The sequence below is a fragment of the Anneissia japonica genome, unplaced genomic scaffold (genome assembly GCF_011630105.1).
Source record: "Anneissia japonica isolate Jap-2015-1 unplaced genomic scaffold, ASM1163010v1 scaffold1810_len1271414_cov176, whole genome shotgun sequence".
NCBI classification, from domain to species: Eukaryota; Metazoa; Echinodermata; class Crinoidea; order Comatulida; family Comatulidae; genus Anneissia; species Anneissia japonica.
The window spans coordinates 694052-708860 of record NW_022702449.1 but is presented as its reverse complement, the minus strand read 5'-3'; the positions used below and the strand labels follow the sequence as shown (position 1 = coordinate 708860).

The 14809-nt window shown below is 32.9% G+C and overlaps 1 protein-coding gene and 1 long non-coding RNA gene across 3 annotated transcripts in view; one reads left to right on the top strand and one right to left on the bottom strand.

Annotated features, from left to right (window-relative positions):
* The window catches only part of LOC117103877, a 32652-nt gene extending 31169 nt beyond the window's left edge, over nucleotides 1-1483 (bottom strand). For both annotated transcript variants that reach the window (XR_004444671.1, XR_004444672.1), the window contains exon 1: nucleotides 1351-1483. This is a non-coding gene — a long non-coding RNA (uncharacterized LOC117103877). The remainder of the gene's footprint in view (nucleotides 1-1350) is intronic.
* Nucleotides 1484-1708: 225 nt separating this feature from the next.
* LOC117103889 (protein O-glucosyltransferase 1-like) lies at nucleotides 1709-14809 on the top strand. The gene is made up of 11 exons (XM_033244516.1): nucleotides 1709-1876; nucleotides 2800-2890; nucleotides 4183-4326; nucleotides 5139-5271; nucleotides 5881-6005; nucleotides 6923-6982; nucleotides 7815-7914; nucleotides 8666-8724; nucleotides 9423-9590; nucleotides 10559-10615; nucleotides 11731-14809. The coding sequence occupies exons 1-11, from the start codon at nucleotides 1729-1731 to the stop codon at nucleotides 11870-11872; spliced, it is 1227 nt and encodes a 408-aa protein (XP_033100407.1). The 5' UTR covers nucleotides 1709-1728; the 3' UTR covers nucleotides 11873-14809.

Below are 14809 nucleotides of genomic sequence, written 5' to 3'. Positions count from 1 at the left end.
CATTAGACCCACTAAAAAATTCAAAAAAATAGCGTATTACTCATTAATTAATCGTACACAATCATAAGCATATCAAAACAATGAGAGTCAAATGAAAGAACCTAATTGTATTAAATATTTAAATAAAGTTCACCAATGTGTTTTAGATTCATAGAAGATTTACAAAATGTCACAGGAGTGACAGGTACCACACACATCAGCATCATGGTATTTACTGTAACTTTATAGAAATGGTAAGTTGCAGGATACAAAAAGATACCAGGGGTACAGTAATAATATATGGTCAAAAATAATCCGAGTGAAAATACCAAGAAAAGTAAAGGCGGTTTACTTTTGCCTACAATCAATGCCATTGATGTTCTTTTAACGTTTTGGAGCACTTATTTATACCTGCCAGCTTTGTTGGAGTCTATTGCACCAGGCAAAAAAGAATTTATGTAGCGCCCTGTATGTAAAAATCACAAATTAGAGCACCCTCTATATAATTTACTTTGAAATTGTAGTCGTGGAACTGCTACTACTGATTACAGTCATCAGTCGGTATAGCTTCGTTAAAAAAATTTTAATGGTCTGTGTTCACATTTTAATAACAAATTCACTATATTTTTATGAATTTTAGGATATATGATTAGCCTATGACACATTTTATCTTTCATAAAATGTTTATGATGCGTATATAATACAACATAGGCGTTAGATGTACAGTAAAAAGTGGATGTTTGTGGGTGGGACCCGCACATTATGTGTGAGAGTTGGCAGGTGCAGAAGACTTGGAATAATAATTTGTATGGGCATCGCTGGGAAAACAGCACTTTTGCCCAAATGTGTACTACTTTTTAATCATGATTATTCTTGTGTTAAATCATCACTTTCAATGAAAAATAGCATTGCCATTGGTGTACCTTTTGAAAACTGATTATAAATTAATAGAACAATCCTACCTGACTTTAAATTGAAAATCCAATGCAACCCTACCGCACCACATCAAAAGGAACTCAAAACTGGCGCGGAAATTCGCATGGTTGAAAAAAAGGTGCACAGAATCGTGAATATTTATACATAATTATAATTAAAATACTTGTATACTGAGACATAAGCCAAAGCCCAATTCTTCTGCAAAATTTACGCTGACACTGGCCCATATTTTCGAAATGCACGCACGGAATTCTAGGCCTAAAATTATTGTGCGGGACACCGGAATATATTCTCCGTGCAGGCCATACCAGAGTTACCCGTCCAACGCAAGCACCATGAATTCACACACCTTCGTTGTTTGTTTGGTTAGTAGTCTCTCAAGAAAAAAACATATAAAAATCAGACCAAGGGGCATTAAAAAGCTATACAACGTACCTTCACATGTTACTCTTGAATTCACTGCATATATATCTAAGTAAACGTACTATACATTTATGATAATTATTCAAGAATAAAACTTTCTTTAAAACCCAAAATATCAAAACAAACACACGTGCAAAGAGAAAAACAAAACATGGAACCTAAATAACTAAAGAAAACCATGAACATCGCTTTAAAAAAGAATATTGAACATTATTATAATCTTATTATAAAAATTAATACTATTTGATAATAAAATGATTTAAAAATCTAATTAGGATTATATTCTTGTCAAAGTTACATATTTATATTATTTTACAGCAAAATATATTATAAGTTATTGGACGCCTCTTTAGATTTTATGTTAAGAGGTCAAGTCAAAGGGCGTGACAGATGACACACAGCTCGAACAACATGTTACGCCGGGAGTTATCATTTATTTTACTCTTAATATTTTTTTTACAAGTTAATTGTGAGGTTTGTGAAGACGGAGATGAAGATTGTGAAGCAAATGAGACAGTAGATGATAAATATAGTAAAGGTAGTTACGATAATTATTTTTCTAGGCTTGTGTTTTATTTCAGACCTAGGCTAGGTAAGCCATCCTAACTAAGCTAAAAACGACACGTCAGACTTCGTGTCTTGTCAATCGGTAAATAAAGAAATCGGGGCTAGGCTGCCGGGGCTGACATAGGCCTACCTTATTTTTATACCTCCCTGGACATAGCATAGACAGTGGTTAAGCGTATACTTTACATGCATGAGATCATTAATGTAATAATAGGGAACTTGGCGGCGCTAATGTACTCTAGGTAGGCCTAGTATTACTCCATCCTAACCCTAAACCTAACTTTTAACCTTAACTCCAGTATTAGTATTGCTATTTTAATGTTGTTGATGTTAGTGTTAGGGTGGAGTACTAAAGTACATTTCATATGTAGTCTAGTAGTACAGTTTATTTTGTATAGTACAGAGTGATGCCTATGTAGTAATGAAAATCTTGACTTTTAACTATATATTTTACAAACAAGGCAACATTTGGAAATGAACACAATGAGTGGGTTTGATAAGGTCACAACACCAAATACATTTCTAGGCAATGGGGCGGCATATCCGAGAGATTTGCTTGATCCCAAACCTTGAGACAACGCTTAACGGGAGGTGTTGTTTAATAGGAAGAACACCATAAAGGCATGTGTGATACCATGCATACATACAGTGGGCCAAAACTATAAAAAAGAAAAAAACAGGCAAAGCAGCATTTGAGAATTTTAGCCAAAGCCTAAGTATGTGATTGTCACCAATGCATTTGTCAAACAGCATTTCAAAAAATATAGTGATAGTGAATATAGGGTTGGCATATTTTGTTCAACCAATGAGAATTTTTCACTTCTATGCTAATTTTTCAAGACTTTCGTGGCTAAAAACTGAATCACTATTATACTTATATTCTATTCCATTCAGCTGCTCAATGGAAGCCTTATTTAGATGCCATCAAGACTGCGGTGGATAATTACAAGCCTTGCAATCAAGATGATTGCACCTGCCACATTGAGTAAGGACTTTCGTTTCCAAGACAATATTTTTACCTGGGCAGGTTTTAATTTGCCCTACTATAGGCTTAATATGTTTATGTTGTAGGTTTTTTATTTGTCTGCTTTTTCTTTTTTTTTTTTTATTGTGATTATATCATACATATATCAACTATGTACCATGATATAACATTTTATTTGAAGATTCAATGTGGCCTTAATCTAATAGAAATATTTGATAGCACCCTTCCCATCTCATCTGTTTCTCAACGATATAATTTTCAACTAGGCTGTCTCACCCATCGGAACCGTTGCCGATTACATAAGTTGTATGTTAACCAGGACTCAGCCTGGAGCTTGACCAACTACAAGATCCATTTCTAATTGTAATTAATTTATTCCTCGACCTACTGTAGTTTAGTAATTTTTAAGCAGTGTTTTAGTTATGAAGCACCTCATTTCCACATAATTCACAAAGATATTGGCATATCTCAAAATTTATACTCTTTTAAACTTAACTCTTTGAAGTCATTCATTTCATTAAGCCCCACTGTCATCATCCGCTAAAATAAGGGTAAGTGCATCACTGACGTTGAATGATTGCTTCCGATTTAGCCATTTTGAATGCTTCTGCACATCCAGTTGCTGCAACAATAAGGAATTCCCCTAAATTACTCATTAAATAGAGACCAGCAGCACTAAAATTCAGTGCGTATATAATTCGGAGCGGGCTTTCTGCGACAGTAAATTAGTCCGTATATTATACGGACCGCGACTTCAAAGAATTAAGCAATTTATTAATAGATAAATTTGTATATTTTTTTGTCAGATTTTAACAAGTTATAATGTATTGTTAATATTGTAAACCTTTTAACTTTATCTTTCTTTTGAATATTTAATATTTTACTTGTTTTATTTTATGTTTTAACAAGGGCCCTTAATGATCAGTTCCTGCAGGTGGATAGGTCACCTTCTTTAAAAATGGTAATAAATAAATAAATTATAAAAGAGAGGCACTATTCAAGAGAATAACAAACACTTGGCAGGAATTTTTTTTTTCATTATATAAATTCGCAAAATCTGCTACAAAATTACATGTACCCAAATTTAATGGGTGGAAAATTTATTCCGAAACCTTTTTTCTGGAATAGAAGTCATTGTACGTTGCTGGTAATCAGTTAAATTGAGATGCTATCCTGTTGTTTTGGTTTAATATTTTGTATGAAAAATATATTATAATAATAATTTTAATTATTTACAAGAGAGAGAGAATCAATCATTAATTTATTTTTAATTACTCTACATCAATTTACAGTGTTCTTGAGAAAGATATGGAGGTATGGAAAAATAAAGGTGGAATCACACAGAAAGATTTTGAAGATGCCAAACAATTTGGTACTCATTACCAAATCATCAACCACAAGATGTACCGGGAAGATAAATGCATGTTTCCTGCGAGGTAAGTTTAACAAGAATCCAGATAATGTCCTTAAATTCAATTTTCTCTTCTTATCAGACCAGTGCATTCTACATTATACATGGTTCACATTCTATCAGGTATCTTGATAAACTCAGACAATACTTTTATTATACCTTGTGTTCATCGATAATGGAAGTTTCAAATAAAAATAATATCTTAACCAACACACTGCCATGAAAAATCTTTTCCTTTATTTTTATTACCTATGTTGCTGCTATAAAATCTTATTTGAAATCTTTATTTCTTCCTCTCAAAAAAATATAATTTATTATCAATTCGGATACTGAACTGCTTTTATTGCACATCTCATTCTTGATCGACCACGTTATAGGATCTCAAGCAAAAGCCTTAGGGAGCCCTTAACTTTTTTAACCTCCAAAACTCACGTTTTTTCCTCAATAAAGTTTTATCTATTATTTCTGTCATGACATTTCTCCTTTGCTTTTTTTTCAAAATAAGGAAGCAAAAGTAAATTTTTATTTTATTTCATTCACCCTTTTAGGCCTTTAAAAAAGTTTTTGTATAAAAATGTCTCACCTAAAGAAGAGAAACACAGATGAAGTCCACTGTCCAACCACACACAATGACACCAGCATCAGACTCAAATGTAGGCCTTCTGTACGAAGCCTGACTACTGCACTACATGTTTCTCATATTTTATCCATTTTACCACACATAAATGTATTATATAATGCCTTATACACAAGGCAAGTAGGAGAGTATAAAAGAAGCTTCATTTTTATGACAGGATAATCTAGTAAAGAATGTTTTTTTTTAAATTATTTCATCAGGTGTAGTGGAATAGAACATTTCATCCTCAAGATAATTAAGAAGCTTCCAGATTTAGAGTTCATCCTCAACCCTAGAGATTGGCCTCAGAGTCCTAAATATACCAAAGCCAGACCAGTCCTCTCATTCAGTAAGGTAAATTACTACTCAATTGTCTCCTGGTGTACTGACTGTTTACCACCAGAAGGACCCCACTGAAAACAGGGCTGTAAAAAGTTGGTGCTTGAGTATTTTAGGGCTGGGCTAGCATTAAATGAATTAAAATTAGACCAATATTCAATATCTGATATATAAGGGCTAGCAATTATTTTAGCAAATCTAGACCTTGGTCCAGCAAAAAAACTTTTTACAGCTCTGGAAAAATTAGTCTTTGGAATTTTGCGGGTTATCCTTGGTGTTCTCACCAAATAAATCCAACCCTTTAAAATGATTAATAGTTTGTCCATGAGAGTACATTGAGTGTAGGAAAGGGATCAAAGGTATTACAACAGAATTTCCAGAATTTAAAACAACTGCCACCTGAATGCCCAGGTACCATGAGTGAGTGATTTAGAATTAATAGTTTTGTGTGAGATAGCTGAACAATAAGGAATTCTTCCTATCGATTGGAAGAAAGTTATACATAGTGCATGGACATGGAGAAAGTATCCAATGACCAAGAGTATGAATGCGTCATGAGCACCCAGGCACTATACAACACTCCAGCAGCTGCATTTAAAGACTGGGTAATTTTGCTTGTTTCAGGTGGAGACCCAGCATTGGGACATCATGTATCCAGCCTGGACTTTCTGGGAAGGTGGACCAGCAGTATGGCCAATATTTCCTACCGGCCTAGGAAGATGGGATTTGTTTCGGGAATCTTTAGATAAGTATGTTAATGAATTACTATTTGATATTTCTATAGGTTTAATTGATTTAAATTAATTTTGATTTAATGAATTTTTTGGCAGCTTAAAATGAATAATATTTTGAACACAGGTTAAGTCTATAGTCAATGCATTGGCATATTCAGGATGTTGAAAATTGGGGGTGGGGGGTGGTGCTGAATAGAAATGTTACAGCCACTGAATCAGTAGGGACGGAGCGTCCGTGGTTATGGCTACACCATGAATTGGTTGTAAGCGATTAAATAACTTATACTCTGCCATATATTTCCATTAATTTATTATTATTTTTGTTTGTTTAAGCAAACCCGCACCACTGAACCCCCCTCCCCCTTCAACCTCAGCTGTGGCCCTGCAATACAACATGTAATCTATCTGTGCAGTGGATCTTCCTGGATCTGAAGCAATATTTTAACAAATACCGATAACAGTTAGCGCTTCATCGACTATAACTTGTATTAAGGGTGGTTTCTTTGAGAAAAACAGGTGCACCCTGGTGGGCTCCAGGAAGAGAGATTTTGTGGGGGGGGGGGGTCAGGAAGGGAAATCTTTAGAGATGAGGCATTCTAGCATATGTAAATGGCTTATTTCATCACTTTACCCTTTACCTTTAACTTTGATGGTTTCTTTATTTTTTTATTATTTATTTATTTATTACTTTACCTTTAACTTCGATGGTTTCTTTATTTTTTTATTATTTATTTATTTATTTGGTATAAAATACTCAAAATGTAACAAAGGTTGAAATACTTTTGAGTTTACAATAGAATGCAAGGAAAGATGGTGGTTTTGTCGAAATTGAGGTTTGGCTACATCGTAGATACCTCCCCGGTTACTGCCCTGGTGTCGATGTTAATTTAAAAAATTTAATACAATAATTGTATTGTTTTGTTATATTTCAGAGAAGCTAAGAAGCTTCCATGGGATAAGAAAGAAACCAAGGCATTCTTCAGGGGTTCTAGGTAGGTTTTTAATAAGTTTTTTTTTAAAAAAAAAGGAAAATTCAATGGACCTGTGGATTAGTATGTAAAACTTTATATTGGTGAGTAAAACTTACTTTACAATGATGGAAAATCTGTGCTGTGGATGCTGGAAGGAAACCCTGGAATAACATGGACAAAATATGAATATTAGTGAGATATGGAAAACATGGATGATATAGAAAATGGTGGCTATTGTTGATATAGAAAATCTGTATTTTATTTCTATGTAAATTTTTTTTAAATGTTGAAATTATTTATCATCGTGTAGAGTATTCTGAAATTGCGTGAAGCAATATGGCATATATGTTTTGCATCGGTAGATTTGTATATTTAATATCTTGGTTTGTATTAATTCAATTCAATCTTTATTGTCAAACACATTAAAATATACAGTTTGAAATTCCGGTTGTTCACAGATTAAAAATAAAAATATACTTATTGATACAATCACATAAAGCAATTAAAATTATTTCAAATGAAATGGCATGGAACAATATGCATATATGTTTTACATCTGTAGACTGTATATATATATATATTTTCTTGTTTTATATTAAAGCAATTAAAATGTTTTGTTTATTTCAATTGTTTACATTAATAAAATTGTTATAATTATAGCATTGTTTAAATGTCAACAGCTGCCAATGTTTAGAATTAGATGGCTACAATTAACCACTACCAATATTTTTTATATTAACACAGTTTATGACTGCAATACTGCAATGTTATTAATTCTATATGGCGATATATTGCTGTTTGTTTGGAAATAAATAAACTAAAATGTTTACGTCTCAGTTGTGTACCATTACAGAACTAGTGCAGAGCGTGACCCTCTTGTGCGGTTATCTCAAAAAGAACCTGACCTGGTTGATGCTCTTTATACAAAGAATCAAGCTTGGAAATCAGATGCTGTAAGGTTTCATGATACTTTTGTTATATATTCAAATTCAAATAAACATTTATTTATTTATTTAATTTTTAATATTTTTTATTTATTTATTTATTTAAATTAATTTATTTTCTAATTTTTTTAATTTATTCAATTTCTTTTTTCTAGTATTTTCTTCCTTGCATAAATGGTACATACAAAAGTTTTAAAAAGTTATACAATAGTAGTCCTAAATAAATAAATCTTAAAAAAATAATTTTTACTTAACAATTTAAAATTATAAAACCGTATAACTTAAATTAAAGGAAAGGAAATAGGCAAATGCCCGAGAAGATAAATATTTTTTGTTTGGCCAGCCTAAAAGTAAAAAAACATAGATTAGAAAGACAGACAAAACAATAAATGGGTAGACAAACAGTACAGTATATATTGTTGATTGTTAATTTCTATTTCTAAATACTTGACTTATAGTTTGCTTAAGGATAAGCCAAAGAATAATAAATAATGTTGCAATGACTGATCTAACCATTTTTTAAAATCTGGCATTTATTTCATTTATTATATATACTTAATTATTAATTTATATGACATTTATTGTCAATATATTGTTATATTTGTACTGTCTATTTACTATATTTTTTCATAAGATATTTGTAATTGTGCCTTGTACAATTTATTATGTGATTTATTTATTTCAAGCAATCAAATTAACTTGAATCTTGAAAAAAAAAATTAAAAAAAATTATGGATTTTCTTTTTTTTCAATATAATAGGATACACTACATCTACCACCTGCTAAAGAAGTAACACTAGAAGAACATTGTAAATATAAGTGAGTGAATGTCCAAACATAACACCAAATTATTTCATATTTAAAAAAGAAACATGTTAAGTTTTTTTTTGAATAATTTATCCTAAGAAATAATCACTATTAGATGGGTTAACCCCCCCCCCCCTTTATTTTATTCCACCTTTTTCCTCCAACTTTTAAATATTCAAAAATCTGTATCATTAACTGTTCCGAGTTTTTCGGCAAAAACCCTTTTTGTGTTTCAGAAAAATCAGTTGTACAACATATCTCAATTTTTCCAGAGCCTGGCTTTAACTCTGTCAAAAGGAACAAAGAATTAACTGTAATTTATTACAGTTTTTATTTTTGGATTGATGTAGTGCCTCATTTAAACAATCTCTTTTAATTAATTCTTACAGGTACAGTAGTTTACATAAGCAACATCGGAATTTATACAGGTCTAAAAATATTCTATTTAAAGAATGCAAATGCCAAACAAACAGATAAAATCTGTTTTGCTAGCATCTTTTTTATATTAATATAAACACATTAATATACAATGTATGTATTGCCATGGAGCTATTTATAGTACTATTAATATGTAATACAAATATATCCCATTGTATATCAGATAGTTATTCTTTTAAACTGTCATTAATATAAATATTCTATTTTTATAATGTTTCCTTTTAATCAAATAGACTGATATGTTGTTCTTGGTTTGTTTACGTGTACTATAGGTATCTTTTCAACTTCCGTGGTGTGGCTGCTAGTTTCCGATTTAAACACCTGTTTTTGTGCGGTTCTCTCGTTTTTCATGTCGGCAACGAATGGCTAGAATTTTTCTACCCGGCTATTAAGCCTTGGGTTCATTACATCCCAGTTAAACAGGATCTATCAGATGTAAAGTAAGTTATTTAAAGATATTAATATGTGTGTTGCTTGCTGAGACCATCTTAACTCAGTCAGCTAAATGGGTGGTAGCAACTTGGTGTGCGTTGAACTGTGCAGCTCCATTGAGAGCTTTGCATCCATCCCGAGGCAAAACGTAACTGATATTTTTGTCGATTTTGAGAAAATATCATTTGGGAGTATATTAAACACTTCTGAATTACCTGTGAAAATTTCAGGTCTCAACAATAATTCGTTTCGGAGATAGTGCCACCTATCTTTAGGCACAAAACTTAAAATCTAGTGATTTTTCATGGTAAAACAACGTAAATGCAAGATTATGGGGCAAAACAACGTATCTTTGATGAAGATACATTGTTTTGCCTCGAATGCTATTAAAGAAACTGTTTTGAGCTGAGTTCGGCACAGCAAAATCAACTGGTTGATGAGAGTTTTCATATCAATGTTCTTAATGACAACATTTGCACTGGCTAGATAATGCATATGATTGCCACAGACGTGATAAATTTTAAAAATAGGTCACAGTTAGCTAAAATACTGTACATGACATGTTTCCAAGGTAAAACAACGTATCTATGAAAATCGTTGATAGCCTTGCAACAAACCAACGGTTGTAATTAAAATTTTACATGTAATCCTAATGTCTATAGATATATAGTTCTGCAAAATTTCAGAAGGGTACAACAATTTATTGCCAAGTTGCAAACTCTCGAAAAGTGAACATTTCAAGTTGAATTGTTTTGCCACCGAACGGCTGCTTGGTCCTTGGGTCAGTTTCATTGCTCTCTACTTGTGTTTCAGGAGAGTGCTGGAATAAAAGTAACAAAAAAAAACATGCTGCATATCTTTTTCAATAAATAAGTTCAAGCCCAAAGTCTTATTTAATATATTTTAACTGTGATTCTAATATTCTAATAATATAATACACTATATTCATTCCTATGTGTTTTTTCCTTTATTTCAGACAACTTATTGAATTTGCCAAAGCTAATGAAGATGTTGTGAAAGAAATTACTAAGAGGTAATATGATTTTAGTTTGACTTTTTGATGTATGTAAATGTTTAATTATAAAAAATGACCGAAGTATTACACTAATCATCATGGCACATGTGGAGTTTTCAACCTGCCCACTCAATGAAAAAACAATTGTATTGTTTATCAGCCAATGTTGTGATTGCTATCCTCTGTTGATTCTCAGTTTCAAATAATTGAACAACATTGTATCTATTTGTTACTTGTAAATTTGGATAACCAACATGTAGTGAGATTAGCGTTGGCATCAGAGGTTTGCCAACAAGGGGTCCTAACATATTAGACGGAGGGGTCCGAATCAAGGGGTCGACTAGAGCCTCGGTCTACGTCTCAGAATTAAAAAAGCCCTGGTATGGTTCTGGTCCAAAATGTGCTTTTAGACCACAATATTAGGGATTCACAATCAAAATAACGTTATTTGGATAGGCAAATTATTAATTTTTTTAATTTTTGATCCGATGAAATAGTCATGGCGTCGGATGACAGGGGGTCCAAACCTGTCTGACGGGAGGGCAAATTGCCCCCTGTTTCACGCTGGCGCCACCACTGGGTGAGATCATCAGTTAGCAAACTATGAAAACTGTGGGCTAGCTCTTGAGGTTAGCTCTGGAAGAACCCATCCATAATGAATGCTTGGTAGGCAGTTGCTCATTAGGTGGTGTTACTAAAGAGTATAAAATGCCAAGAGGTCTGACTTCCTTGATTTTGCCTGCATGTAATGAAATAAATAATGCAGTACTACCACAAGATAGTGGCGCCCTATTTATAATTCAAATAGATTTCTTTACACGCAGTGTGCGTTTGATATGAAGAACGTCCTCTAAGTCATGGTAATACTTTTTGTGATAGGATTGCGTTTCAAAGAAAACCCAAGAGTCTGACCTCTTGCCATTCTAACCTCTGGTGTTACATGGCAATGTGATGTAGCGGCGTAATACAGTATTAAAGTATATCACAGAAATGTCAATATTAAATAATCAATGCCATGTACTTTTAAAATGCCATCATTTCTTTGTAGGGGGCAATATGTTATATGTAACATTCTTGTAGTAATTATCAATAATAATATGTAATGAATAATAAACTAATATTTCTCTCTGCAGGGGACGAGATTTTATATGGGACCATCTCCGTATGGAGGATGTTCAGTGTTACTGGTTGAAACTCCTCAAAGCATATGCAAAACAAGCACAATGGAAACCTAAAAGGGTTAAAGGTTACCAACAAATAACTCCAAAGGATTAGGTTTTCATTCATTATCAGCCATCTAGTAGTTTCACTTGGGTATGTGTATGTCAAAGGTCAAGGCATAAATTAATCCAGCTACAAGACATAAAAAGAAATTATTCACACCTTCATTACATACTCTGTGTTTGGCTATGTTATTTTATTTCTGATCTTTGACATAGGCATGCACACTTTGAACTATGAGTACAGGATGGGTTATTTTTTTATTCATTTCACATTATTGTTTTGTTGAAGAATTGTTTTTTGTTTTATATATCTATTTGTTATGATTATTTTCTTATTTTTTATTATGTATTCAAGTTCTGTTTTATTCTCAAATTTTACTTTTTTAATTTTTTTTTAATTAGTCTTGATATCTCATTGAAATGCACCCTGAGATGTGATTATAGGGCACTAAAAATGCCTTGATTAGTTTACTAAGTGTGTACTTAATGTTGTGCTCTTTCCCAGCCTGGCAGGTATAGCAAAGGTATAAGAAATTTACCAGGGATATGAAGACAGTGATGATCCTCATTGTATTTAACAAGTAATACATTTTTGTTTTTTACTATGCTAATTTCCTATACCAACACTGTATTTCTGCTTGCCGGACTGTTTATTCAGTAATGTGTTAGGTTCATGTACCTATTGCATCAATGGATTTGTAGCAAGCAGACATATTTTACTTTACTTTTTAAATGAAGAAATTGTTGTAGCGAAAAAAAAAATGAATTTAAAAAATAATTACTGCAAAATGATAACATTCCCATAGATAGGTTTTTTAGGAAGAAAAATAAATTGGTGAAAAGTGATATTTTTGTATTCTATTTATGACTTGTTCAAAGAATTTTGCTTAGTATTGGGCTTCTGTAGTGTAGTTAGTTATCACAGGGTAAATAGGGTAAGCACTTGGAAATTTAGTTACGATGCAGAGCTAATTAGAAATACTGACTATCGGTACTTAAAGTCATTAAGAATTTTAAAATTCAATTCAGCTTCTGGTTTAATCAGTTTCTGATATATAATACAGAAGTAATAGTAACAATCGTAATAATAATAATACATAATATTATTCGATACTGTAGTTCTTTGTCCTGGGGCGAATGCAGGAGGGAGGGGGGTGCAGACGGTGCATTTGCACCCTTGAATTGTATTAAGAAAAATAATTGTTGTATTGTTGATATGAATTACCGGTAAGATTTTTAAGGTATGACAGTGCATATTCTAAAAATTTTCAAACCTCATCCCCAATCATTGTGGGACTGAGGTGGTGTGGACTCTCATACACCCTCGTCACCAAATCTGCATCCGCCCCAGCTGTCTACTAGCCCACCTTCATGAATATGAAGTAGGGTCAAGTTAGGGGCTCATACCTGTGAAACAATTGTGTGGCTGCACTCACAATACTTGAGGCTTAGATACGATTAGTTATGTTATAAACTTATATTTCAATAGCATTTTGATGCAATGTATTTTGTACTTGGTTCATTATACTCTCAGATTTGTTGTCTGGGGGACATACAGTGTAGACCTTCAATCCCAGCATTTTGAAACCAGGGAAGGGGGGGACGGAACATTTTACATGAAAATTACTCAAGTGAGCTAATATTCAAGGAACTTTGGAACTACTCTAATGAAGAAAACTAGTGGTATCATAGCACTCAACGAGGGTGGATCCAGAGATGATGTTGTTAGATGGAGAAACAACACTGCCCTAATTTTTGTTTTCTAGATGCCTGGAAATAACCTCTGAGGCATTTTGGGCAATCAATAATTTCTTTATTTTTTTCAAATTTCTGTTTACTTTCCAAAAGTCATGCCAGGGCCAGCCAGCCTCCCTCTACATCTTTCCTGTTCAGTTAAAGGGGCTTACATTATGCTCCCTTCACAGAGAAATTTTTGCCAATGATGAATTCAATATGATTAGCGTATTAACTCTGATTTACAGTATATAGTTTTTTTCTGAGAACTTTCTGTTGTTGGATGTTTGAATATGGTGTTGGTCTGAGCCACGTTTCTGTGAGAATATCCTATTACCATCATTGTTGAATTCAAAAAGTTCAACTATGCCGGCTTTCCAATACTGTTACATTAAGTAATAGACAAAAGGCGTCATCAATTCTGTACATTACAACCTCCTTAATGCCAGTGAAAAATTTGGTCTACGCTTAAAATCAATGCATGACTCGAAATATTCCCAAGGGGGTGGAGGAAATTGTACTGTGTTTATGATTATTGCTGTTTCTAATCATCGTTGGAAGCGTTATATATACAGTACAGTAAATTTAAATTGTTGGGAGAACATTTTATGTTCAATGTGTGTTTATGCGGATTCGAAGATGATGTTTGCCCTACCTGATATGTTATCGTACTGAATGCTTAGTACATTCCAAATTGCTTGTGAAAAAAATCTCACAAGTTAGTGATTCAGGTGGGAATCAAACCTATGACCTCCAGATATGCTTGCCTGGTGTCTTAACCACTAGACCACCAAGCTTGCATTTGGCTAGTGATGAATCCCCAAGTAGCAGCAGGAACTGCAATGCTATTCCAATGGCATTTAGCCTGATTATTATCAGGCCTAGCTGTGTGCTTATGAGACTTAACATTGTATATGATTGTTACTAGGTCCAATATACACCATTGATAAGTACTACAGCATGATATGAATAGCCAACAATTGTGGTTATGCATTTGAACTTTTGTTTATACATTGTCAACAAGTGAGGTTCATTCCAATTGAATTCATTCTTAAAGAATGTTTTACATGTCTGTAGCACTGATCTCTACTGTATAGCTTGATTTCTCATCGGCCAGTCATTGTACAGAAAAAAGTGAATCCACTAAAACCATCCAATGAGCAATCCAGCTATTATAGCAGAGATCAGTGGTTTGTAGGTTTATTTTTATATTTTTTAATATATATTGTTCACTCTTTAAAAAACTTTCATGTTA

What these genes read in the sequence shown, in the direction of transcription:
- LOC117103889 (XM_033244516.1), top strand. Translation starts at nt 1,729, where the DNA reads ATGACACACAGCTCGAACAACATGTTACGCCGGGAGTTATCATTTATT. An exon ending in GCATTCTTCAGGGGTTCTAG is followed by an intron (nt 6,983 to 7,814) that starts GTAGGTTTTTAA and finishes GTACCATTACAG; the next exon opens with AACTAGTGCAGAGCGTGACC. An exon ending in AAGCTTGGAAATCAGATGCT is followed by an intron (nt 7,915 to 8,665) that starts GTAAGGTTTCAT and finishes TCAATATAATAG; the next exon opens with GATACACTACATCTACCACC.